Source organism: Lygodium microphyllum, chromosome 5 (genome assembly GCF_053477565.2).
Source record: "Lygodium microphyllum isolate KBCC chromosome 5, Lygodium_microphyllum_v1.1.10, whole genome shotgun sequence".
Lineage (NCBI taxonomy): Eukaryota > Viridiplantae > Streptophyta > Polypodiopsida > Schizaeales > Lygodiaceae > Lygodium > Lygodium microphyllum.
In genome coordinates this window covers 18,168,697-18,196,531 of record NC_141139.1, presented here as the reverse complement: position 1 = coordinate 18,196,531, position 27,835 = coordinate 18,168,697, and the positions used below count along the sequence as shown (strand labels likewise).

The following is a 27,835-nucleotide window of genomic DNA, read 5'->3' as shown; positions in this document are numbered from 1 at the left end:
GGTGTCCTAGTTATTTTCTTCTTTGTGGGTTATATAGATGCATTAGTGCTATGGATGTACCATGACTCATCCTGATTCTTTTCATTTCGTTGTCTATGTACGTTGTGGCTATTGAGGTACCACCAGGACGTGTGCCAATGAGAGAGTTGTTTTATGTCAATTGCAAGCATAGAGGCTGCATCTAAGTTTGATTATCACTGTGGTAGTTAGCTTTGGTGACATGAATTATTGAAGCAAAGTCTACTTAGACCACTCCCCTAGTCCACATCCAATTAGGGAACAGGTGAAAGATAAGATATTCATACCTACTCACATGACAACTTTCTATGGTTGGCTATTATTGATGCCGGATCAAATGGTTATGATCATCTTGAGAGCTTGGTGATGACCAAGTATGGATGGGTACACTATGCTCTTTGTTGAGCAAAAGAACTATGATTTTTCCTAACCTAAAGAAACAGTAATCATTCTTATAGGCATTCTTTTCAACGGTAAGTTTTCATCACAAAAAACAATCCACAAGAAAATGATAGATATCACTTGATCAATTGCTGTAAACAAGGCCGATGATGGTTAATGGCGATTACTGGTGATAAGAGAGCTTTCAAAGAACGATCCAAGATGACTCTTCTTACAGATTTTCTGTCAACCGACTCTTTATTTTAATTCTTTGTCAATCTATGCGCTAAGGGCAATTGTCACCCAAACTGCTCGCTACAGCATAGGACAAGCCAAAAATAAATCAGCTTTTCAATATGGGGGAATATAAGATAACTTCCAACTAGTCATGTTATTTACCAAAGGGCCCAGTGCTCCTTAAAGAAAGGTTTGAAGAGTGTGCTTATTAAGAACACACCCTCACTGGCATATAGTCCTTACGCGAAGTACAAAATTCCAAGGAGCCATCCTATACTTCAACCTTACCTCCGTTACCACGTCGGGCATCTCTTTTTATTTCTAATGCTGTACAGCGTTATTTTATTTTTAAAAAGGATTGCCCAACCAAAAAAAAAGCCCAAGTATGCTCACAAATTTAGCACACTGCAAAAGAAGCTACAAAAACGGTGTGAACATACATATGCCTGGAATGTGATGGACCTTATTCAAGCTAAAACATTTGCAGACTCCTAATTTATCTGTAAAACCACCGGTAGCCTCAATTAGGCAAAACTTGAGACTTTGAAACTAGTTGACTGATATAAATGGTAACTCTCATAGCCAGGATTGACCAGCTCACTCAACTATAGTTGGCAGACTCCTGAATTATATCTTTAAGTCTGCTCGGACCCTCAATCAGGCAAACAGTGGAGGAAATTAATGCTAGAAAAAGTAAAATGATATGTCCTCTTCTCTAGTTCCAGCTTTATTCCTGTAACCTTGCAGATTCACCAACTGCTGCTTCCATTCGTGTATACCAAGGTCCAATGCTAGTATTATGTACCATATCTTGGCCAGCTTTGAGATTCCTTATAGGCCTTAGCACCCCAAAGACCGCAAGGTCAGCTAAATTGGGTTTCCTTCCTCCTGCAAACACAGATTTACATCTAGTTACAAAACTTTTCTCCTTACAATCTTCAATCATGGGTAGTAATGCAGTATGAAAGACTGAGATCAAGGAAGTTAGAAGGAAGTAAGAAAGACACTAGCCATGAGCTGGGAGTATCAAGCTACCAGTTCTCAGTTCCAACATTGAGGCACTCGACATACAAAATCAAAAAGATGTGTTAACAGAGACTGAAATGACCAATAAAAAGGTCCACATATACATACCCATGAATGACCGGTCATCAAGGGCCTTGACCCAGTGGTCTGCTGCTTCATATAAGGCAGCGCGCTCATCATCTATATTGTGTCTCTTTTTAAGCCGCTTTGCAATAAAATACATGGCTGCAGCTCCCACATATTTTCCCATCCATCTCTCCATGGTTGTAAAATTGCCTAGAGAAAATAAAGAAACCACCACTGACATTACAAAATAAAGTAAAACTGCGGCCTGCCTTGAAAAACTAAAATCAATGAAGCATTACAAAATTAAATGTTAGTTTTTCAAGCCAGTGATACTTATAATATGCAAGGCTTCAGGTCATTAAAGCTTGCCCCCTAATCAATCTAGACCTTGTGCATCCAGCTTCATTGCTAGGATCCTCCTCTTACTGCAAACTAGCTAAAAGGGTAGCATACAGGGCGTCCCCTTCCAAATTCTTTGCATTAATCTAACCTACACATAAGCATACATATTTATAATACTGAACGATTTTAATCAAGCCAAAACAAAATCAAACAGCTATAAATGTTGTTCTAGTTAACCACAACACAGAAGTACCCTAAGCCCAGCTTGCTCTGTGCAGTTGTTCTGAAAAACTTCTCTTTCCCCACTTGGAATGATAAGAAAAGAAGGCAAGCTAGAAGCAGCCCCAATTCCCTGCATGCACAAGGCAACTTGAATCTAATGACTACCTTGATCAGCCTTGCTCCTGAGCAGGCTCAGAACGATTCTACTTGGGTTTTCTTTACAGATAGTAACACATCTGTTGCAACTTGTAGATTTTCACCTCACATAAATGTGCTACAACTTACTGCTATACCACCAATGTAGCATGGATTACAGACATTCACTTTTTAATTTCAACAGAGTTTACACGGATGTCAAACTTTGTTTTAAATTTGTGCGAGTAATCCTGATCTCACCATGAGTTGTGATGTAATCAAAAGACTCCAACGCCTCTGATGGATTTCGATATATATTAGGAGACAAAACATGTACCAAATGCTCATCAACCCACCTGCAAAAGTACAGGTGACTCAACTTACACCAAAACCTAGAAACTGGAAAGTTTACTCCCACATGTATAAGGTCTGCATATTTATATTGACTTCAAACCATGCACATAGGTCGCAGCATGATTCTGGACAGAACCTTCAGGACGAAGCATAAATTCAGACAAAGCAATCCTCGAGGAATATTATATTATGCACTAATGAGCTAAAACACAGACATAATACCTGTACCATATTAATATTAGATTAAAGAAGAAAGAAGTTGCACATTAACAGCACCACACCAACAAAACTTCATAAGTATGTTTGCCGTTGATGTTGAGATACTGAAATATGCATCAGATTTCTACCAGTTCAAATATCCAGATGCTCAAAGGAAACATATTCTAAGCTTTCTCAGGCATCTGTTCCAAAGCTGCTTTACATGCTATTAAGTCACTAGAGGGACAGCACCCTCTTTCAACCAGAAAACTTGAGCTTGAGTGAGCATCAATTTAGATATCATTTAGTCTTCTCTTAGCTAAAGATGGTTCTATGCAACTTTGTGTAGACCATTGTGCTCAGAAACAAGTCAAAAACAAAAATTACGAGGCCTAGTACTTTTCAAAACTTCAGATTGTCATTCCTATGCACTACAAGGTGAAATTATAACTAGTTGTTTGATGGATAGCCTTCCAAACCAAGCATGGTCACAATGCTTATGGCTGCCTTCAAATTTTTGATTGCATGACTAGAGTGACCTACTGTGCACCTTAAAAGTTCAAATATTGCCGAAAGTCTTTAGTCAATGCACAGTTTGAGAAGAAATGCCTACAAACTTGGCCCAAGTAATGTAACAGATGCCCCCATTCTAGCAGATGGATCCAATGCCAAGCAAGTCTTACAAGTGTTGCATATGTGACAAGGAGTAATCCTACACCTTGCCACATGAAATGTAAAAAGTTATTAGTGACAATTGTGGGTTTAAGTAGACGGCAAACTCTGATCAGAGGAGCATCTATCCTACAAACTTAGCTAAGTAAAGTAAGAGAAGCCCCGTTTCTAGCAGAAGGACCTGACACTATAAGCTTCAGTATAGCCCCGGTCATGTTATGCAAGTCTTGCAGGTTTACCTAGACAACACACTCAATCAGAGAAAGTATTATTTTGAACCTTAAAAGGTACAGCAAAAGTCAGAAAAAAGTATATAGCAACTAAGCATGCCTTGGCAAAGTCAAATGTGACTACATTCAGAAAGGGTTGATCTAAGACCTTGAAGGTGCAAAAAAAAAAGAGGAAAAGAGAAGGTTTTGTGTGTGTGTGTGTTTTTGTTTTTGGGGGGGGAGCAAACCAGCACCTGCGCCATGTCTCCTCTTCCTTTTTTCCTTCTGGACTTAATTGTGATCCTGGGTTGAGTCTCTCATTTAGAGCAGTGATTATTGCTGCAGATACAAAGAGCATATTTAGTTCAGCCCCACAAGCACATCAGCTTAAACAGTTTTTACTAGCCATTACATGCTCTCCTCATACAAGGCATGAGACTAACATAGAAATCAAACCCAAGCAGCATCAGAAAGGGATGAGGGTCACAAGCATGCCCGTAGAATCATTCATTTGTTGGCCATCGACCATCAAGATTGGAACTTTTTTGTAATCCGACCACTTCAGCTCTTTCTTGCCCAAAGGGTTCACCTCCACTACCTTGTAAGGAATGTCATAGTAGTCCAAAAAAGCTAGAAGTTCACCAAAAAAAAAAAAAGTAACATTAAGCCAAAAGTTATTTTTTAATTGCAATTTTAGTGCATGAAATGCCAAATTTCAGTATTAATCCAAAGGCAACAATATGAATGGCGGTGAGAAAATGTTGTAACAACAACAAATTTGCAAGAGAACCCATGTTAAATAACTTGTTACAAAAAGGTAAAGCATGAATGCATTATCTACACCTACGAGTGGATGATGCACATAAATTTACAAATTACAAGAAAGAAGCCAATTAACCAAAAGAACTAAAACGACTTTTTTTTTTTTGCACATTATGTCAAATTTACAAGAGGACATATATCGGATAACAAAAGGATAAATCACAAATGGTTTATGTACAACGAAGAATGGACGTCACGCATTAAATCATAGAAAATGTAGATTGTAAAGGAATTAAGTAATTGAATGTTCTATGGATGGTAATTATTAAGAGTATGCAAAAGTCAGTACACAATCATGATAGCCCAAAAGATCAAAAGACTTGTCCATCCCAGTATAGGATAAAACTCAATGATTCAGAGCACAGATCTACAACTCAACTATTGCTGCCTCAAATAGGATTAGGACTTCAAACCATCGGTGTTAGGCCATCCCATCAACCCACCATAATGTTACTATATTTCTGCATGTCTTATGACCACACACATGACATCATTCTGTGGACTTGCCATGTTGCAAGAGATACTACAGGAAAAAGAGGCATCTCTCACTTCAAGCTAGCATGTTAAGCAGCCTCAGATTTACCCCTAGAGCTCATCTCAAATTACAAGCTGATTTCCCTTGCTCCTCGTATAGGCCCAAAACACACTCTCAATCGAACTTATTAAAATACAAAACTTGAGACTTTTGGGTAGGACAAGTGGCTCAAATAGTTCTTTAAAGGGGGACCATGGGCAGGTCCATTCTTCTAAAGTGAATCCTTAATCATACCTGCCATCCCTTGCGTTTGCCTTCAGCATCCGTGACCCCTACCTTTCAACCTCTTACCCTACATTCAGCCACCAACAGTGTCTGCCCTGACCCAACAACATCGTCTATCAGTTGGCAACTTGATTGCTGCTGCTGATGTCATCTCCTGATGCCGGTAACATCATCAGCCTGTTGGTAACATCATCAGCCTGTTGGCAACAGCATCACGGCCCACATTTTCAGCTGCTGACCTGCTTTTTCAGCCATAGCATTGCTAGTTCAGCCAGCTTCTCCACTAAGTGCTCCTTTTGCTGCCTCAACCTCTGTGACACCTACTCAGCCTGGACTGCTGTGTTTGGCCTCCTTTATTGGCATCATCGCTACCAGGACAGCCCACACCAAAATCGGTGTCGAGTTTCAGTAGTTTGCTGTATTTGGAGCCCACTCCAAAGGGTAAACTATGTCTCGAATTGCTCATCGCAAGAAAGCCTGATTTGTTGGCTCGGGTTTTAATGACTTACATGAGATGGATCATGTGACATTATTCTAACTGTGGCCAACTATTCTGAAACATCCATTGCCTAACAATCTCACATTGTGCCAAGAAAATGGGCCAACTGTCATCATCTCCTTTCAATAGCAAACATATGTTTTGCATAGTTCCCACAAGTTTCGGAAATGAGGAAACCAAAACCCAATTCAAAGTCACTAGACACAGAGCTTCAGGCCAAGGCCAAAACAAGAAACAGAATTTATGTTGATACTAATAATAAGCATACATTAAGGGACCAGAGGTAATACCAGTTGCAACTTGAACCTCTGCACCAAAAACACTTAAATTCTTGAATAGTATAAATTATACATGCAACATTATAAGAGGTGCTCCTCTGCACAGTTGGCATCATTTTGTCTCTTGTTTGCACTACCCGCTCATCACGGTTGGCCAATCTATCAAATGGATGTCAAAAGTGCCTTTTTGAACGGTTTTTTAGAGGAGGAAGTCTGTGTAGAGCAACCACCCGGATTTTAATTTGCTAACCAGAAAGATAAGGTCTTTCGCTTACAAAAAGACCTTTATGGGCTAAAACAAGCTCCAAATCTTGGTTCCAAAGGATGGATGAGTTCCTTCAAACTCACAGATACCATTCTACCCATTAGAACCCAAACTTATATGTCCATATCACTTCAAAGAGGATCAACTATATCTCACTATATCTTGATAATTTACTCATCATTGCCTCAAATTCTACCACCATAGCGGAAATTAAGGCCCAGCTCTATGCTACATTTGAGATGACAGACCTCAACCTGTTGTCTATGTCACAATAGAGATACACTCTTTGGTTGGCGGAAAAATATTGTACAAATCAAACACAACCTGTAGCCACACCTCTCGATCCAATTGTCGCCTTATCTAAGGATACCCTTGAGCAACCCTTCAATGAGAATACCTATAGATCTATTGCAGAGAAACTTCCTTGGTTGATTTATATTAGGCCAAATTTAACATACTCAATTAGCTTGCTCCATCAATATTTCATAGCACCTAGGATATCACATTGAATTGCATCCCTTTGTGTTTTCAAATATTTGATGTGCACTTATTCCTCTAGTCTAACATATGATTCTAATTTACATTTGCAAGGGTACACTTATTCTCATTGGGTAGGAGATCCCAACATCCGGCATTCCCACAACCGCTATCTCTTTACCTTGGGCACAACTCCCATTTCTTGGTCTAGCTCTAAGCAAGGCAGTGGCAACTTCCATAGTCAAGGTTGAGTATAAGACTCTCTTTGATGGCAGCACTAACACCTTGAAACTCACAATCCCATATGTTGCACCGGCTATTATCTATTGTGACAACGAGCGTGCAATTGTACTAGCTAATAATGATAGAAACATTGAAGGGAGGACAAGGACGGCCAAAACCAAGGAACGGAAACCTCGAGGGGGAGGGGAGGGGACATTTAAAAAATGAATTTTTATATATAAAACAATTTTGAGCTCATCATATTAGACTTTATTGTACTAAAATACATAAAGAACAGACTTTAGCCTTTAAAAATATTAGTTTTCATTGTATTTATTAGCATTTCACATAATCAACACAAGATAAGCAAATGACAAATGATGAACCATATGGACAAACTTTAAATATCGACGTATTACAAAGGAAAATCTTTTCATTGCCATGTCACATGATTCATATGACATGAAAACTCAAGAGTCCAAACTAAAAATAAATTTTAAAGGGCAAAGTCAACTCGGTTGGCACATTCAGCTAAGTAAAGGTGTATAAAGTTACATATGTTCCATATGCAATTCTTGCATGTTTGTTATGTAGCAGTTTTACCGATAGTGTTTAGACATGTGACGTGCTTTAAAGTGAAGTACCTTTGTAGATAAGATTTAGGGTTCATTAAATACATGGAGAATCTTAAAAGGAGAATATGTACACTTATATAGTTCAAGTCAATGATTGCGAGTTTCAAGGTCTATTATTGGTTTCAGATCATCACGTGAGGCATACAAAAATCCATACTTGCATTTACAATGGCCGTTACTTTTGCCTGTGTAGCAAGCATGACGGCACCTATGAATTTGCTTTGCTATGACGAGGGCTCTTAGTTTTCTTGTCAAACTGCACTGATCATTGTTGGATGGAATGTACACGCATATCTCGTCTTTCGCATTTGCAACGTCTACCTCATGTAACCATAGGATCACATGTGCATGTAAGGAGCCCCTATGTTGGATCTCATACCTAATGACATGGTGTTGGACGCACCCAATGCAAGCACAGCTCTGCCAAGAATGTATTGGTTGAAGAAAAGGTGAAACCTGGTGTGGAAGAGGATGGCACACTCGATGGGACGATCTTTCCATGAGAATTCAAGATTGAACTCCTTTGCAATGCATTCCAACTTGTTGATCTCGGCCCACCTTATACTAGTGACCTTGTCTACAGTGAACATAAGGAAGAAATGAGGCAAGCCCCATACGTCGACCATTGTGATAAGGTCCTTCAAGTTACATCGATGCCAAGATGGGGATCTCGGTATTGAAGTAGGAACACTATAGCGAAGGATGTGCCTAACGACCTCATTGGAGTTGTTCTTGTTTGCACGCCTATAGTTGTCGATATCCCTTTGAAGGCAAGTTGTGCTTGTGTTGTTCACAATAAAGACAACCTGTTTTAGCTGGTATAGAATTAGGATGTAAGGCTTGTGTAAGGTGTACACATAGGATAGGGTTGATGCCCGCACCTTGATGTATTCACTAAGATATTGCCATCGTAGCCGCCATGGCCAAGTGGGAATAGGAATGGAAACACTGCATTTTCCAAGGTGATATCTAGGCAAGGCGAGCTTCTTGTAGGCAAGCCGTAAGTCCTAAACATTGATCTTCTTTATATGAGACGATTATTATTCCATAGTATGATGCATGCAAACTCGTGTTGATCAGTTCCTTGAAATGCCTGTCATCAACTTGCCTCAACTATATTGTCAAGCCAACTATAACCTCTTTCATTCCCATGTTCTTCTTGGAGCACTGGGTCAAACGGAGAGCTTTCACAATGGAGCTCTACAATCCTTTCGATGGATTGCATGGTGAGGATGCAAAGCCCTTTCCTTGGATATGGATGTTTTGCTATAGCCATGTACTTCTAGATCAGTGGGCTATATAGCATGTTGAAAGCAAGCACATCCACAATATTAGATGTAGTCAAGTCAATTCTAGTAGATGGCTACAAAAGCAATGCATCATTCCAAGGGACTAGAGAGTTATCATGAATTGGTCAACGATCCAAGGTTTTGTTCACAATTGATATTGTCGTTTTGGAGACCAAGATGGATGTATCAATGATGCTCAAGTGTTGAAACTGTATCGGCTTTGCATTGAGAACTCATTTTGTATAGTTTGGTAACAATGAGACCACATATTTGTTTCTGTCTTTGTTCGCATTTCATTATCATCATGTTGCCTGTGTTGTTGGCATACAAGGATGAGAATCGTGCTTAACTAAGCCATTGCTAATTGTATTTCTTTTGTAGATGTATCGTTTTTTTGCGAGATGACAACATGATGTTGCATTTTGACTATGCCACAAGATACACACATTATTAGTGTTTCAATGATACTTTAATATTCTGTTGTCCAAGACAATTCGAATTTGTCTATGTCGTACTAAGTTGCAGTAAAGGGTTTTAATAATATTTTTCTACAAGCCATAGCTTTTCTTTTTCTAGAAATCCTGAAGGATGCCTTGTGACTATTTTTTTGCGTAGCGTCTATTGATGCTAATGAGACCAATACATCTTTATCATTCAACTACACTACACTTGTGCATGAAATCAATATACTATACTTCGTAATTGCATATTTTTAAAAAAATAAAAAAGTTATTTTATATCTTTTATGTGCGAGAGTGATGATTTTTAATTCTTTCACTTAATAGTAATTGAAATAAATAAATAAAATCAACAAATATTAAACTGAATAAACATTAACAATACTTTCCAAAATAAATGAAATGAAAAAACATGCTATATAGCATACCAAAGAGTTGGTATATGTCTCTGCGTATTTAAATAATTATGAGAAAAGGTGACATCTTCCCGTCCATTCAAAATATGCCATTTGTTCAAAAGAAATACAATTTCATTTTTTCTGATACATTTAAAAGATCATTATGCTTTCATTTTTTCCATATGTTCAAAAGATCGTTTTCTTTTCCTTTCATTTCACTACTAATTAACTATTAACTATTATAAATACTATTGATACTACATAAGTTTAAGTAATTAACTAATAATACTACACCTACTAATACTACTAATAAGCCTAACCAACATAAGTCTAACTACTAATATTACAACTAATAATTAACTACTAACTACTACAAATACTACTAATACTACATAAGTCTAACTACTAATATTACAATTAATAATTAACTACTAACTACTACTAATACTACATAAGTCTAACTAATTAATTTATAGTACTACTACTAATAAAATTACTCATAAGTAACTAATTAACTCCTACTAATAAATAAGTCCTAACTACTTTGCCCAGTAACGTTACTAATTACTATGTTTATTAGTTGACCTAAACTAACATTTATTAATTAATAACTAGGTAATAGTACTAATTTCTACGTTTATTAATTGACGTGAACTAACATAATGTTAACTAATTAGTATGTTTATTACATTGATATTAGTACGATTATTACATTGACGTGATCAATTCATTGAATATCGACAAGACACTATGAAGTGACGAGACGAATGACGGAATCAATGAGACGAGAAATGGCAATATGAACGTAACGTACATCGACAAGGCATGTTCACTAACCTAGATGAAGAGTTGATGCATGATGGACGGTAGCACATGGAGCAAAGCACCATGGAGCGCATCAAAAGCCACGAAACAACACCTTGTGAGATCCTAAAGGATATTATATAAGCAAGAAAGAAGTCAATAAACCAAGGAGCAATATGTATTTCACAAGTGCCCGTCCATGAAGAAGGCCGTCATCCATGGAGCACACCACACAAAGAAGGACACCATAGAGCATGTGCCGTAGAGCACGGAAAGCAACAAGATGACCAAGAACAAGCTGCAGAACACTGTCCTTGACCCTTGGCGTAGGATTAGTATTGAGGCCGCGGACTAATAGCCCACAAAAGCACAGAGGTACGCTAAACGAAGTGAAGGCAAAAATGCAAAAACAAAAAACGAGAATGAAAAAGCGCGAAGCGAAAGCAAATATAAAAAACAAGAAACGAAAAAGCGGATTGAAGGGGGGAAAAAAAACGAGAACCAAAACGCATGAAGTGAAACAAAAATAAGGAACGAAAAAACAAGAACAAAAAAGAGGATTGAAGGAAAAAAGGAGTAAAGAAAATATGATGTTAAGCTAACCGTGTAAAAATGCTTTTGGTTTCTCCAAAAGGTCAAAGTTCACTATTTGCCTTGAGCACAAGTATCAATGTTCTCTAGGTAAATAAACTAGTAATTGAGCTTGGCCCTTCCATACAAGTCTCCAATGACTTTCTCGACCATCATCCATGAGTGAGACTCGAGAGTCACTACATTATCAAGTTAAACCAAGGCAATGCATTCTTAGAATGACTAGGTTCTTAAAAAACTGCAGTTCTGGCTTATATGCAGACAAACACTATATTGACAAAGGCAATGCATACTTACAATGGTAAGATTCTGATCAATATCTATGGCCACTTCATGAGTCCTTATTTGCTCTCCTTGCCCATGAAGGGTTAGGAGATTTTTGGCAGCATTCCCTTTAATGTCTTCAGCCACTCTTAAGACAATTTTGAAGCTTATTGGTGGTCTCCTCTGACTTCTATAACCCATAACCTTCAAGCTCCTTAGTGCTCCAATACTCAAGGTCCTAAGTTTGAAACTAACTATCATCATATGTGATCCAAGCATTGAAGTTCTTCGTGGCACTCTCGCTATTGAGCAATTCATCTCATCCTTGAAGCTATGCCTTGTTCTCCATTAGCTCCCCACTACCACCACTTGGCTTCAAATTGCGATTCCCATTAATGTGACCATTGGTCTTGAATGCATTGTGGCTACTTTCCTTGATCCGATGAGCCTGGTTCATACCACCTTCGATCAACTTAGCCTGGTTCGCTCCTACATCTTTGCTTTTCCGTGCAATCTTCAATGTCGCATCTCCAATTCCAGAAACAAGTTCTTGAATTGGTGTCTGTTACTTTAAGCACATGCACCATGCTCTTCTCCTCTCTCGTCCTTCACTAAGGCTCCATGTCTAGGATTTCTGCCAGCAAACCAGAAGTTATCATCCTCATCGTTATTGAATGGATTTTTGGCATCGAGCACAAGCATCTCCTTGCACTAACAAGAGGCCAGAGATCTATGATCATCTAGTTGTCATCCCGTCGATGATGTGGCCGGACCAATGGTTTCTACAGCATCATCATCAAAAGGATTGTTGTAGGCACGAGAGGCACTCTTGGCAGGGCTGCTTCCAACAACATCGTCTTCAGAATCAAAGGGGTTAAGGCTCGCAAAAGAGTGCCTACGGCAGTCGAAGAAGCCAAAGAAAGGAAACAAAAAGAAAGACAAAAGGTTTTCCAATTGAATATGGATGCGTTTCAGGATCAATGTGGGAGAAAGAGAATTGACAATATCCGATGCAAGATTAAAGCGGGTAATGCAGAGATGAGTAGTTTGTGGCTACACAAACACAAATACAAAAAAGGGGGGGGGGGGGGGAGAGAGAGAGAGAGAGAGAGAGAGAGAGAGAGAGAGAGAGAGAAGAGAGGAGAGAAGAGAAGAGGATATGAAGACCCTGTCTCTTGGCTATGGCAGATATGGAGGTCCTTCACAAAAAGAAGAGAGAGAGAGAGAGAGAGAGAGAGAGAGAGAGAGAGAGGATAATGGAGGCCCAATCTCTTGGCTATGGCCTTGCTTTTTTTTTTCTTTTGATTTTAGTTTTTCTCGATTTTTAAAAACCAAGTAAAAAGACAAGGAAAAAGATAAAAGAAAAACGGCATATAGCTGAACGTGTAAAAAGACTAAACAATACAAGTAACTACTAACTACAGATCATGACATCTAACATCACATAGGCAAATAAGTCATGTTTGTGAGGCTATAACCAACCATGAAGCAACATACAAAAGGAGATATCAGCAAGGATCAAACCCAAATCTAGAGGGAATCATCATCATCAATAGCAAAATGAGCATCTACAACTCTCGAAGTGCTAGCCTCATTATCATGGGTGCCACGTACAGTCTCCATAAAACAAGCATGCTCCTCCTCCTGCTCCATCACCCACTAGGTAAATGGGTCAACCTGTGATGTAACACATTTGCAAAGCATCCAAATTAGCACTCACGAAGACCAAGTCATTTGCCTTTTCCACTACAAGATGATTCCTTTTCTTTGAAGTAATATGATTGCAGGTGCTCCATGATTGCTCCAAGCAAGAGGAGCTTACTATCTAACTTAAGATGCGGACAGCCAACTTTTGCAACTCCAGTCCACCTGATCCAAAGTCCTCCCACCCAAAGGTGCCCAATCATGCAACAGTCAAACTGAGTTATCACAACCATAGGAGTCTCGTCTTCTCCTATACATGGCAAGTTGATCTCTGATATTACACCTAATATCCACATCAAGCACCATGTGCTCTAGAATAAGCCTCCAATGTAGATTCACCACAGAATCATTTTCTTGATCCTTGCCCTAAAACTTAAGGTCCACAACAAAGGCAATTGAATGCTAAGGTAAACTATAGACATTCCACCTTCCAATACATAAATCATGTATCTCCTCATATTTCTCTACATCAAGTACCAAATCTTTTTAACTTCTCGATCATCCTATTGTTAGAGATTGTCATCCCCTAAACAAGCATTCTTAAGAGAGAGGTTGTGTATATATGCATTTCCTATCAGTCGGGAATTTGAACGATTGTGTGTGTTGTGGTTGACACGAGGCAATTTCATATATCCGTAGATGTGCCAACGCCGGTCAGATCACCACATCAACAATGCAGCCAACAACATATTTTCACCATTTTCTTTTCAAGTTATTTATTGCCTATTTTCAGCACACAATTAGACATTCTCTGATCACAGGTTTCCAGATTTCTGATCTTGGAGACTGCTATACATACTTCGAGGTTCACAAAGATCTTCAAGGTGGAGATATACACAAGCATATACTCTGCACCGGTGTACTTATATGCTTCCTTATACAGCATTCTTCATTGCAAAATTTATGTGTTCCATTCTCTTTCTCTCTCTCTTCTCTCTCTGTTCACTCGCAATCTCAATCATACACTTCAATCTCACATGGTATCACAGGGTGGACGTACCTGAAGAGGAGATTTCAAAGCAACACAAGGTTGTGTTTTCAGCGTTCAAAAGCAAGTAGGAGGGCTGCCATCAAAACAAGGCTGAGGTGAGTGTGGATGTATGAGAAAGGAGCAAAGTTGCTGAAGCTACTGCTGATTTTTGCTATTTGAGAAGAAAGAAAGCTGCCTTTCAAATCTTTGAGGACTCGATGAAGTTCCCCCTTGAATAGGCTGCATCAAACTACTGAATGAAAGTCAAAAGCTTTTAGCCTATCTTGTGTACCGCTGAGGGACTTCAACTTCACTACTTTTCCACCCTCATCACAATCTTTTGCTGCCCCTCTGGGTGTCAGGTTGTCACACACTAGCTACTGCAAAAAAGGTGCATTTGCTGAATTTACATCAAAACCAACGCCAAACAGAGCATTTATATGACCAGTATTCATTCCTTGCGCCCCATAAGCATTCAAGGGTGCAGACGCAATACCAAGCATGCTACTTTGTGCCCCAGGCATCAAGCCAATACTGCCAAACATAGAGTTTTGCATATTTCCAACCATACCCGAATACATTGGACCTTGCACACCGTGCATTGGTTGTTGCATACCATAGGGACTTCAGTCATACCTTCCCGTATACAATCCTTGTCCAACCATAGCATGAAAAATCGTGCTTTCACCAAAATATCTTGGTTGCCCCATCATAGCATGCATGCTCAGCTATCCAAAATCCATTGGATTGGCACTTCTGTGATGGTCTTGCATTTGCATTCCTTGCTCCATAGGTACCAACCTTTTTGTTTCATTGCCATCTTTGCGAGCTTCAAATAAAGGGTTTGGTATTATCTTAGATGCATTTTGCTGCCCTGAAGGTATAGAAGACTTATTCTTCTTCTTGCCTTTGATGTCCTTCTTTGGAGCATTCAAACATCGGGTAAATTGAGGATCCTTTGCCAATTCAGCAAAGAGATTTGCTGTTGTCCTTATCCGATTCTTGGACTAGTTGTCAAATTCCTCTTCACCTTGCTAGTCATCAACCTCCTCGCCCTGAAGGCCATGAATCTTGCCCAATAGCAACATTTTCAGCTTGCTGTGGCCGGCAAGAGGTAGTGCGAGCAGGAATCGCTGGCGGGCAACAGTCAAACAAAACGGGCAGTAGCAAGTGACAGGCCGCAACTAGTCGGGGGCCCAGTCGAGCTGCGTGACAGGTGACGAGCTGCAGCAAGTCGGGGGCCGCAGCTGGTCGGGGGGCCCAATCGAGCTGTGTGACAGGCTGCATGATGGGGGCTCCATGCGAACTATCGACCTACAGAACGACAAGGGGTTGCACAACCGGGGCTCCACAATTGACTCACGAACGAGCGACGGGGGCGACTGCACAACGACCAGCTGACGCGGCATTTTTCTGACAGGCGATCTGACAACGCGACGCGTGACGGGCGACAGGTAAGGGACACACATAATTTCTGACAAAATCAATTTCTTCTTGAAATTCCTTTTGCCCACTGAGATATTCACCGTGGAGGCACAACTTCCAAATTTTGTGTTTTTCCCAAATTTGGGGAATTTGATGCAGGACAAGCAAATCTATCTCAGAAATTGCATGAATTTGTGACATTTTGTCCCTAACATTTGGGGCTTTTAATGTACATGCGCAAATTGGGCTGAAATTAACCCAATTTCTCGACATTGAGACACATAAGACCCCGTGCAATTTGGGGCTTCTGCAGTTTGGGCAAAATTTGTGCAGCATTTGGTCATTTTATGTATACGCAGGACCCGAGTTGAATTCCGCGCAATTTGGACATCAACACTTGGTAAAATTTGGGGGTTTTGCTGAAACTGCTTTATTTTGGCAAAATTGGACTGTCCTATGCATGACAAAGGAAATGCAAATGTGTGTTTGACGCTTTGAGCACAAAATTTTGGGACTTTTGACCGTTTGTGTCAAATTTTATGCTCGTGGGTACATGTACAACAGAAATTGCAGCTGAAATTTTGGGATTTCTCATGTAATGTGATGCACATGCCCTTGGAACAGCTGTAATCAGTTGGATAATGCTGTAGCACTTGGTTTGGTGCTTCTGAAAACTTAATTACAGATCTGAAATCTGTACTTCTGCGTGGTCATTTATTGCTAATTGGTACTTGTTTATACCTTGGTCACTTGGCTGACAGTTTGGGCCTGCATTTGCTGGTTTTTTTGTCACATTTGGGCTGAAAATCATGGCTGGCAGGAATGACAGCACTAATCTGATGCACATCAAGAAGCTTGAAGGCGCATATAATTTTGCAATGTGGCAAAAACAATGCTAAAATATCCTGTTACAAAAGAAGCAAGCAAAGCCAATCAAAACCAAAGGGGAACATGGATCAAGACGATTGGGATGAGTTGAACAAGCTTGCACGCTCAACCATAGAGCTATCGATTTCTGATGCCTTGCTCTTCAACATTAAAGGTTTGGATTCTGCATATGCTATATGGACTAGACTAGAAGAACTGTGTGCACAGAAAAGTGCTGCAAGCAAAGTGTATTGGCTGAAAAAGCTTATGGATTTGCGTATGAAAGAAGGTACAGCAATGTCTACTCACTTGAGTGAGTTTAACTCGATTTTCAGCCAACTAGTTGCCTTGAAGTTCATGATTGATGAGGAATTTAAGGCTACTTTCTTGCTTTGCACTCTACCAAAGAGTTGGGATACATTCAGGACTGCTATGAGCAATTCTAATGTGATCATTTTGTATGCTGATGTAGAGAGTGCTCTACTTATGGAAGAGATGAATCGACAGAACAATGCATCCAGTAAGTCTTCCAGTGCTTTGCATACAAGCGGCAAATCATAGCAAAAGGGCAAATATGATGGCAAGGGACGCAATAAATCACGTGGCAAAGATGTTGAATGCCATCATTGTGGCAAGAAGGGTCACTTTACGCGTGACTGCTACAAATGGAAGAAAGAGAAAGGAAAAGGCAAGAAGACAGATGATAGCAAGGAAGAGAGGAAAGACAGTCAGCCTAAGAAGAGCAGTGTAAAAATTGAAGAGGTGAATGTAGTTACTCATTACAGTGACAGTAGGAGCACACTTTCGCGCACATGCTTTACTTACAGATACAGATGATGACATGCATACCTGGATTCTTGATTCAAGTTCTTTCTTTCATGTCACCCCTCATCGTGAGTGGTTTTCCGCCTATACAGGGGGTCGACATGGTGTTGTCCATCTTGGGGACAACTATGCATGTGAGATTGCAAGTATTGGCAGTATGCACTTACAGTTTCAGCATGGCTCTGTCTTTACACTTCAGCATGTACGGCATGCACCTCAACTCAACAAGAGCTTGATTAGCACAGGGCAGCTAGATAATGATGGTTTTCATACCACCTTTGGTGATGGAAAATGAAAGATCTGTAAGGGATCTAGGGTTATTGCCAGAGGTTGCAAGAGTGATACTTTGTATCCACTTCATGTATCTAGTGTGCGTAACCATGTTGTTGCCGTGACCAAGCAGCCAAGTGTTTCTTTGTGGCATGGCCGGTTGGGACCCATGAGTCACACAGGAATGAAAGTGCTTTCCGTTTGGGTTACTTGCCTTGTCTTCGTTGTGCTGATTTAGCGCATAAGGCTGAAATGGCCAAGATACCATATGCTTCAGCAACGCATCATGCTTCATTTCCTTAAGGTGGATCTATACGTGCTGATCAAAAATTCTAGCTTGTGCATAGTGATGTTTGTGGACCTACGTGTGTCAAATCCATTGAAGTATACTTGTACTTTGTTACCGTCATTGATGACATGACCTGTCCTTGTTAGGTATATGCTTAAGAGGCACAAAGCCAATGAATTTGCATGCTTTAAAACCTTCTTGGCCTTGGCAAAAAATGACAGTGGATGCAAGCTGATATTACACTCCGTACAAAAGATCACCAACACAGGGGGAGTTGTTGAAGGGGAGCAAGAGTGCCCAAGTGGTGTGCGCAAAGAAAATGAGGTGTGTTCAGCAGTAGAGACTACGGAGAGAGTGGATACTCCAATTGGGTGTGTACCAATGTGGTACACACAAAGAATAAGAGAATGTATTTATACTTAAGGTTCAGTACACTCACACCCGCAAGGGTGCGGTCACATGTACAAGTAAATTTATACACGGGAGTAGCAAAGGGCCTTTACACCCAAGAACCTCCCACTTAAAGATCCTTGGAGAACCTTTAACCAATTCCCACTAGCCAAATGCAATGCTCATGTTGAGCCTTTGCAAGACTTTTAGTAAGAACATCTACAGGATTGTCTTGTGTTCTGATCTTAGTGTGACTAGACCATCATCCAGAGCATGTATGATAAAGTGATACCACACATCAATATGTTTGGTACGTACGTGAAACATGGCATTCTTAGCCAAGCATACAACACTCTCGCTATCACATCCAAGTACATGTGTTTTGGTGGGTAGCCCAAACGACCAAGCCAAACAGCTTCTTTCAAAGCTTCAATGACTAAAATATATTCAACCTTAGTGGTAGAGCGCTATTATCTTTTGTAATCTAGGGCACTAAGAAATGGTCCCACCAGTTAAGGTAAATATGTATCCCCTAGTAGACTTGCGAGTATCCAAGTCACCTTCCATGTCTGCATCACAATATCCTTGCAGATCTAACGTACCCTTTCCATAGCAAATACATTTTCTTTGTGTGCCTTTAAGGTACCGGAAGATGCATTTCACTGCCTCCCAATGTGCTTTGCCAAGATTTGACATAAACGTACTCACAACTCCTACTACATGACCAATGTCAAGTCTAGTGGCAACCATAGCATACATGAGTGACCCACAAGCTGAAGCATAAGGAACACACTTCATAGAGCTAGCTCCCTTATCATCTTTTGGGCAATCTGCTTTGTTAAGCTTAAGGTATAGTGGTAAAGGAACACCAAGTGGCTTAGCATCTACCATAGCAAAACGATCAAGTACTTTGCTGATGTACTTTTCTTGTAAGAGAAAGAAAATTTGTTGCTCTCTATCTCTTGTCACACGCATGCCCAAAATGTGCACCCAAGTCCTTCATTAACCTGACTTTTATGCTTACCAACAATAAGTATATCATCCACATAAAGCACGAGGATTATAAGGCTTCCATCATCAGCCTCCTATATATATAAGCAATGATCTATATTGCTTTTTTTAAACCCGTATGAGAGTATGAAGGCATCAAACTTTTTATACCACTATCTAGGAGCCTGTTTTAAACCATACAAGCTTCTCTTAAGCCTACACACCAAATGCTCCTTGCCTAGCATAACAAAGCCCTCTGGATGTTTCATGTACAGCTCTTCTTCTAAATCACTGCGTAAGAATACAATTCTAATATCCATTTGATCAAGTTCAAGATCCATAAATGCTACTATAGCAAACAACACTCGAAAAGTGGTCATTTTGGCAACAAGTGAAAAAATTTCTTAAAAGTCAATCCCCTTTCTGTGTATAACCCTTAGCCACAAGCTTGGCTTTGTATTTGGGTTTGCTATCCACACACTTGATTTTACGAACCCATTTGTTAGAAATAGCTTTTCTATCTTTGCGCAATGGAATACAAAGATTTCATTTCTTCCCACACAGCTAGCTCTCACTTTTTATTTAACTCACATGATAATGCCTCTTTATATGTAAGGGGCTCACTCTCATCCATGAGTAAAATGCAGTCCAAAGAGGGATCAAGCCTCCCTATACGTCTTCTGACACATGTAGACCTTCTCATCCAATGATCTATGGTATTAGGCAATGAATCCACATCCAAAGGAATGCCAATGACCTCATTATTTGGCTGCTGAACTGCATTTTCAGGTTGCTGTAATACATTTTCAAGCTGTTGATTTCATTTTCAGCATGCTGATTTTGTTGCCCAAGCTGATTTTTAGTATCCATTTGCTGCCCATTTTCATTTGACTTAATAATGATACGCTGATTATCAAAACCAGCATCAAGCAAAGCTGAATTTTCAATGGTGGCTGATGGCAATTCAAGTGGCTGATATACTGAGATTTCACTTTCTTTTTGTCTAGATCACTAGATCTAGCATTTTTCAGCAACTTTGACTCATTAAATACCACATATCAGCTACATAGTACCTTTTTCATCTTTGGGACCCAAACTCTATAACCCATTTCACCTTCATCTCCATAACCCATGAGGATGCCTCTGTGGAAATTCATGTCAAGTTTGGTTCTGCTATCAACACGTACATGTACATAGCATTCGAAACCAAAGACCCTCAAGTGGTCATATGAAGCAAGTTTGCCAGACCAAATCTCTTCAGGGATGCCACTTTCAAGTGCATGATGTGGAGATCGGTTGCAAATACATCCCAAGTCCAAATTTCTCCCACTCGGTAGTGAATCTGTTGTAATTTCGTTGTCAAAGCACAAATCAGCTCAAAATGCATCACCAAGGAGAAAAGCCCCAAAACTTTTGCAATAAATCTACCCATTAATACATCATCCAGAGTGTCAAATACGGGTAAATGTTGCAGAAATTTCACAAATTTTGCAAAGCCCCCAAATTTTCGAGTCCAATTGTGCACAAATTTTAGTGAATTTAACTCTGAACTGATGACACATTGTATGCTTTCACACAATAAGCTGTCCCCAAAATTTTGGATTGATGCTAATGTGTACAATATATACGCTTAATCTCAGCCCCACTAAAGCATTGGCTGAATATATGCCTTATGAGTCTTGGATGAATATATGCCTTATGAGTCTTGGAATGGCCAAAAATAACTAGTGTCACAATTTCGTGTCTTTGGTTGTTTAGCATATGCTTTGGTACACAACCACAAGGATATAAATTGCAAGACGAGGATGCCAAATGCATTTTCATTAGTTATAGCACAGAAAGTAAAGGACAATGCCACTACCAAACCTCCACAAGCAAGATTTTTGTTAGTAGAGATGTAGTGTTTGTTGAGGATGCCAATTAGCCATTCATGGACTGCAAAAATCAGCCCAATGTTGGGCCTATGGATATGTTTGTTGATTTGTTACCATTGTTTCAACAAAGTGCACCCGATTTTGGTCAATTTCAGTAACCTACTGAGGGCTTACATTAGCAAAATCAATAACAAACGCATGTTGAACAACAGCCTGACTTTTGGCCCATTGATCAAGGAATTGCTTATGATGAAGTAACCAATGAGAGGGTCGCTATTCGAGAAGCTAAAACAAGCCCTAGATGGTTGTCGGATACATTGCGAGGTAACAAACAATCCATTCCACTTCCCAATAAAGCTAAAGCAGCAACTCACCTCACACAACGTAACTCGGTTGCACATGCACTAGCAGCTACTGCATGCAACAAGAAACTCGTTTATTTACATGATGCTTTAGAGGATAAGCATTGGATGGCAGCTATCAGTTAGAGATGGACTCTATTCATAAAAATGGCACAAGTTATGTCACTTGCCTAATGGTAATCGTGCTATAGGCACAAAGTAGATTTGCAAATTAAAAGAAAGATTTGATGGTAGCATTGATTGCCACAAGGAACATCTTGTTGCCAAAAGATATGCCTAATAGCATGGGATTGACTATAATGAGACGTTTGCACCCACTTCACATATGACTACTATTCATAGTGTCATTGCTTTGGCTGCCCATTTTGATTGGCATGTGCATCAACTAAATGTGAAGACTACTTTTTTGAATGCTAATCTTCATGAAGAGATTTATGTCACACCATCTCTTGGCTTTGTTTAAAGGCCTGGAGAGTAAAGTGTGCCCGTTGCATAAGGCCCTCCATGGTTTGAAGCGTGCACCTAGGGCATGATATGAAAAGATACAAGCAACATATTTGATTGCTCTTTGATATAGTAATCCACAAATTGAGAGCACACTTTATGTCCACAAAGATAGGCATAACCTCTTGATCCACATTCATTATGTGGATGAGATGATGCTAGCAAACATTATGAGACATAGATTGCAGCCTTAAAAGCTGAATTGCAACATACTTCTAGTGTCACAGATCTTTTTTGCTCACTATTATCTTAGCATACAGTTTGTTGCAATTGAGGACCTTATTTTGAGACAATCTAAGTACATAAGGCAGTTCCTTGAGCATTTTCACATGCAAGACTGCAAGCATGCCTCTACTCCACTTGAGACACGCCACAAGATTACACTTCAGAATATAGGAGGTCCATTTGATGCTTCTCTTTATCAGCAAGCCATTGGCCGTCCATTTTATTTTTGTAACACACAGCCAAATATTCAATTTAGGGTCTCTCATGTTTGTTAAGTACAAAAAGTACAATATGGTACAATACAATTAAATACGATACTAAATGATACCATAAGATTTTTTTAAAATATGGTACAATAGAAATGCATTACTATATCCTAAAAGCAACTTAAAACTTTTTTTTAAAATACAAAATAAGGTAGAGAAATTGTTTAAATCTCAAATAACCTAATTCCACAAGGGAATCGTATCAATGTAAGGAGCATTTAGCTCATCCCAAAGTGTAGTTTGGATGGGAAAAAAGATATCCACTAAGTTGATACCTTATGGTACTAATACATAAGATATGGTACCTAAAGTACAGTATAATATGAACCCTTCGTAAATGGTACTACTACAACTATGGGATCTCCCAATTGCCATGCTTTATGCACTATGCACGGTGCTAATACTAAACCTTGGCGGGCAATTAAATGTATCTTTCACTTATCTTGAAGGCACTCAAACACGGGGCCTTTTCTATCCTAAAGGCACTTCTCTTTGCTTGCATGCATTCACAAACAGTAATTGGACTGGTTGTTTCGACACACAAGTATCCACTAGTGGTAATTGTTTCATGCTTGGTGATTCATGTATTTCTTGGCTAAGCAAGAAGCAATCTACAATGGACACATCTAGCTATGAAGCTAGATACATAACTATATTTAGAGCTACATTGGAATGTGTATGGCTCAAAACAACTTTTGGTCAACCATAGTGTTGGATAGCAATCACCCACATACCAACAATCAATGCCACGGTAGTTGTATGAAATCTAATATTTTATGCACACACTAAGCACATTGAGATGTGTTATCATTATATCAAAGAGAAACTCCATGCAAGGGAGATTAACTTGGTCTATGTCCCTACACAGGACAACTTGGTAGATGTGTGAATAAAAGCTCTCTAGAGAGAAGTTTGAAGCCATTTGCAATACTCTAGGCTTGATCCTATTTGGGATTGATCTACCTATTCCCTATATATGTTCATATCATTCACTCAAGGGGATTTTGTAACTTGTTACACCTCATGTTTCTCTGTAGTTTTGGTGTTAACACTCCCTTATCCACTAGCACTTTTTATCTTCTAGTTAGGAAGGGATTTTTACCCGTGTGAACGCCCATCAATGGGTGCAGTACTTAGTATCCAACACTCTGTTTTCTCTTGTTGCTCACTTGTTCACTACGAGTGTGTGTGTGTGCATGTGTGTTACTGAATCCTAACCTAATAATGTGAATGTACAATCTCTATCATATCTACTGTAATTGCTTTCCAACACCTACTCTACTCTTTGGGCTTCTATTTAATGGGCATGGCACATGCACTTCGAGGTGGCTAAGAAACCCAAATGAATGTTGTAAATTAGGGTTTTGAAAGCATATACACCACTGTGCACCTTCAAACAGTTGAGCAAAACTAAGAATGGCTAAGATTCAATGACACACTTCTCGACACAACTTATAAATGTAATTACGCAATGTCTACGTTTTTAGTCTTTCTATCTCCTACAAGCTGTCATACCTACGTTTTTAGTCTTTCTCTCACCTGCTGTCTGCGTTTTTTATTTTTCTCTCTCCTCGCCTATGTTTTTCTACTGGTTGCAACCTCTTACTACTCCTCCTCCCACTAGCAGCTTACTTCCAGCCCTTCCACTACCCTCCCACCCCTTGAGGCGGACATTGCAGTTCGTGCTTCACATTGCCCTCATACCCAACTAAGGAGTTCACTAAAAAAAAATATTGAAAGATTTAATAAATGTTTTGTTGATTGCCACTCCATCACATATAGTGTAGTTGACATAAAACTAATAAGGTGCTCGTTAAATCTCGACATTATTATTCTCAACCATGCTTTTGGCATTCCTTCTTGCCTCCGTATACAGGATACTGTGCATACACTATAAAGCGTGTCTTCCGTGACAGTTCCAAAGTTTATCACATAAAGCCATACCTTGAGAAGGAAGCAGAAATTTACGTACCTTTCACCTTGTTGCAGAAAGGGCATGCCTCGTACTGGTAAAGGACGACGTCTTTGGGGATGTGATCGGCAATAGGCCTTTCCTTGGCGGCAACAACACTGTAATTTGAAGCAGCAAATGAGATAGAGATGGCACCAGCAGCGATGAGGGGAGCGATCGAGAGATGTGGTTTTACGCCGTCGTCTCCGTTTGAGTCGGAGGAAGACCTCCATGAAGGGGCATGGCAGGTGATCGAGGAGACCCCGCCGTAGGCCAAAGATTGGCAGAACCTGCCTCCACCCGGATAGAAAGCAGAAGCTCGCCGTAGCAGCTGAGGCCTCATCTCTCGATCACAGCGTTCACTCGCGGGCAAACGGCAGTAGAACAACCCTAAGCTAAGATGTCTTACAACCAGCAAATAACTTACTTGCCTTGCACGTTTTAGCTCGCGAACGTGGCTCGGGTGCATTCACACAAGCCTTGACAGAATTCATGCTTACAAGTAATGCCACGAAAGACATATTGCGAATGTCAATGTGTGATGACAATGTCGTGTTCATGAAAACCATTATTGGTATTAGGTTGAGTTAGTGTCCCTATTGTAAGAGAACCAGGTGAATTTGACCCATTGTTCATGTTGCTTGTCATCAATGGAGTTAGTGTCCCTATTGTAGAAGCTAGCGAGAACCATGTTATTGTAGCACGAGTTTGACCCATCGTTCATGTTCATGTTGCTTGTTATACGCTTGAAGATAACTAGCCCACATAAAATGTATGTTTTAAATGTGTGTATTGGATGAAAAGCACTTATTGTCTAATGAAGCTAAAATGTTTTGAGCACATTCCCCTCTCATAGCCTATGGTGTCCTCTTCGTGAACACTAAGTACCTTGCAAAAGACAAAACAAAGAAACAAGAAACTTGCTCGAAGTCTATAAGCCAACGGCTTTGAATATCCTAGTATATTTCCACAACAATCACATTGCAACTTTGTTAGAGCACAATCTTAGTGAGAACTATGTTATTGCAGAACGAGTTTGACCCATTGTTCATGTTCATGTTCATGTTGCTTGTTATACACTTGAAGATAACTAGCCCACATAAAATGTATGTTTTAAAGGTGTGTATTGGATGAAAAGCACTTACTGTCTAATGAAGCTAAAACGTTTTGAGGGCATTCCCCTCCCATGGCTTATGATGTCCTCTTCATGAATAGTAAGCTCCTTGCAAAAGACAAAACAAAAAAAACAAGAAACTTGCTCAAAACCTATAAGCCACAAGGGCTTTGAATATCCTAGTATATTGCCACAGCAATCACTTTGCAACTTTGTTAGAGCACAATGTTATATTTAGGCACACAACCATGCTACTTCAGTAGCATAGCAAAGTGGGGGAAAGTGCAATTCCCAAGTATCCATTTGGGAAAGATATGTACTATTCTACATTGTTCAATATTGTTTTGTACTATTCCATTCTATTCATTGTTATGAGGATGAGTTTTAAAAATAAGTCTTGAAAGTAGGTTCTAACGTTTGGCTAAGATTGTGTTTGTTCTTTGGTAGAGTCAAGGCTATAACTTCAAAGTCCCTTAGGTTTAGGGGAAAATATATCCTAAACTTAATTTCTTGCAAAGCAAGAATGTCAAGGATCATTCTTCTAATCAACTCACATCACCATTTCCTTGGGATTAGCTCAAAAACCCTAACATTCAAAGCCATGATTGATAGAATTTTCATCCAAATTTTAAGTATTAAGGTCTGGGCTCTCCTCAAGGGCATAAACATTAACAAAGGCTACCTTTCCTAGCCAATGTTTTAAGCAAAATGCTGTCATCAATAGTGAACTTGGATTTCACGACTTTTGATTGTTGTGAATTGCTAGCCCCATTTTACTATGGCGAGATATTCTTTTTGCCTCTAATGGCAACTTTTGACCTTCTAAGTGTTGTCCTACATGTTGTTTATGTGCTTTGTTGTCCACCTTTTGCTCTTGAGCATATGCTAGCGATGTGGTCATTGTAAAAACCCCAATCACTAGAGGCTTTGTAGCCTTCTGATCTTCTTTCTTCTTCTCCACAATATGCAACGTCTTGCCGAAATGTTTTCAACAATTTCTTGTGAAGTGGCCATTCTCCCTACATACATAGATCTAGGAAGGGAGAGAACTTCAAAATACAAACAATTTCATAGCTATGGAATCCACCAATTCAAGGGCTTCTAGCAACTTTACCTACCTATCCCATAGTATGCACACTTTCCTATCACCTCAGAGGAAACATGAATCACCTCATTGAGAGAAGCAGCAATTGACTTAACTTCTTTCTCGGAGAGAGTATGCAACTCATAGAAAGAAATCTAGATATGGCATTCTCATTGGAGCACCCCTTCAATAGAAAACCTTGTAGTCCATGCTATGTACCAAGTGACCTCGTAATCCTATTGGGCAAGACAACATTCATTCTCTTTCCTTGGAAAATCCAACCAAACCCTAGTAGAAACCTCTATCGACAAAACACTACTACAATAGATTGTGTCTTGCTTGAAAAACCCCCAAAAAACACTTGAGAAAGTTGTCCTTAAACAATACTGCAATAAATTTCATCTTGCTTGAAAAACCCCCAAAAACTACTCGAGGGAGTTGTACTCAAAGTGTACTTTCCCCATGAAAAACATAAAAAGAACAAAACTTGCATAATTGTAGTACCAATTGCATAGAGATTCCATAAGTTGCAAAAACCCTTCCTTTATGGACCTACTTAAATTATTACCCAAGCTTTGTCTACACACAACATTGACCTTATGGAGGTCTGATACCATGGCTTTGAAGATTGTATTTGTATCATATGCATGGTGTTTCACAAGTTGAGTGTAGGCATTTCATTTCAACATTATTTCTTGATTTATGCACTTTTCTTGGACTTTTGGGATTCTCCAAGTTGGTCGATAGGCCTCTCCCCTACATGTAACCAAGGGGCGAGGAAGGACACATAACAGTGTTTTGGGAGAAAGGTTCCACGACAAAGCAAGCTTCCTAATTCAAATGGCTACTCTTGCCAAGCCTCACACTAATCAATAAGTTCTCAACTTAACTCTTGTTAGGAGTCCTTGCAAGGGACATCATATCTAGTAGGACTTTGTCCATGCTATATTTACTTTTCAATTGTTTTAGTGTTTGCAAATTGGAAAAGAAATAAGCTAATACTTTATGTGAGAAAAACAAATTGAGGAAAAATAAAAACTATTAACTTCACTATTGGGAATTTTTAGATCATTTTATACAGCCATGAATTTGGTTGGTTACCT

The 27,835-nt window shown here is 39.5% G+C and overlaps 1 protein-coding gene across 1 annotated transcript; it reads right to left on the bottom strand.

Moving 5' to 3' along the window:
- Positions 1 to 829: 829 nt before the first annotated feature.
- On the bottom strand, positions 830 to 25,019 carry LOC148035553 (Glutathione S-transferase family protein). The gene is made up of 6 exons (XM_087677512.1): positions 24,556 to 25,019; positions 4,356 to 4,490; positions 4,115 to 4,199; positions 2,689 to 2,783; positions 1,771 to 1,938; positions 830 to 1,524 (listed from the first exon to the last, which is right to left on the bottom strand). Exons 1-6 carry the CDS (start codon positions 25,001 to 25,003, stop codon positions 1,364 to 1,366), a joined length of 1,092 nt encoding a protein of 363 aa, XP_087533638.1. The 5' UTR covers positions 25,004 to 25,019; the 3' UTR covers positions 830 to 1,363.
- Positions 25,020 to 27,835: the final 2,816 nt, after the last annotated feature.

What these genes read in the sequence shown, in the direction of transcription:
- LOC148035553 (XM_087677512.1), bottom strand. Translation starts at nt 25,003, where the DNA reads ATGCACCCGAGCCACGTTCGCGAGCTAAAACGTGCAAGGCAAGTAAGT. An exon ending in ACAAATGAATGATTCTACGG is followed by an intron (nt 4,200 to 4,355) that starts GCATGCTTGTGA and finishes TTGTATCTGCAG; the next exon opens with CAATAATCACTGCTCTAAAT. An exon ending in GAAGAGGAGACATGGCGCAG is followed by an intron (nt 2,784 to 4,114) that starts GTGCTGGTTTGC and finishes GTACTTTTGCAG; the next exon opens with GTGGGTTGATGAGCATTTGG.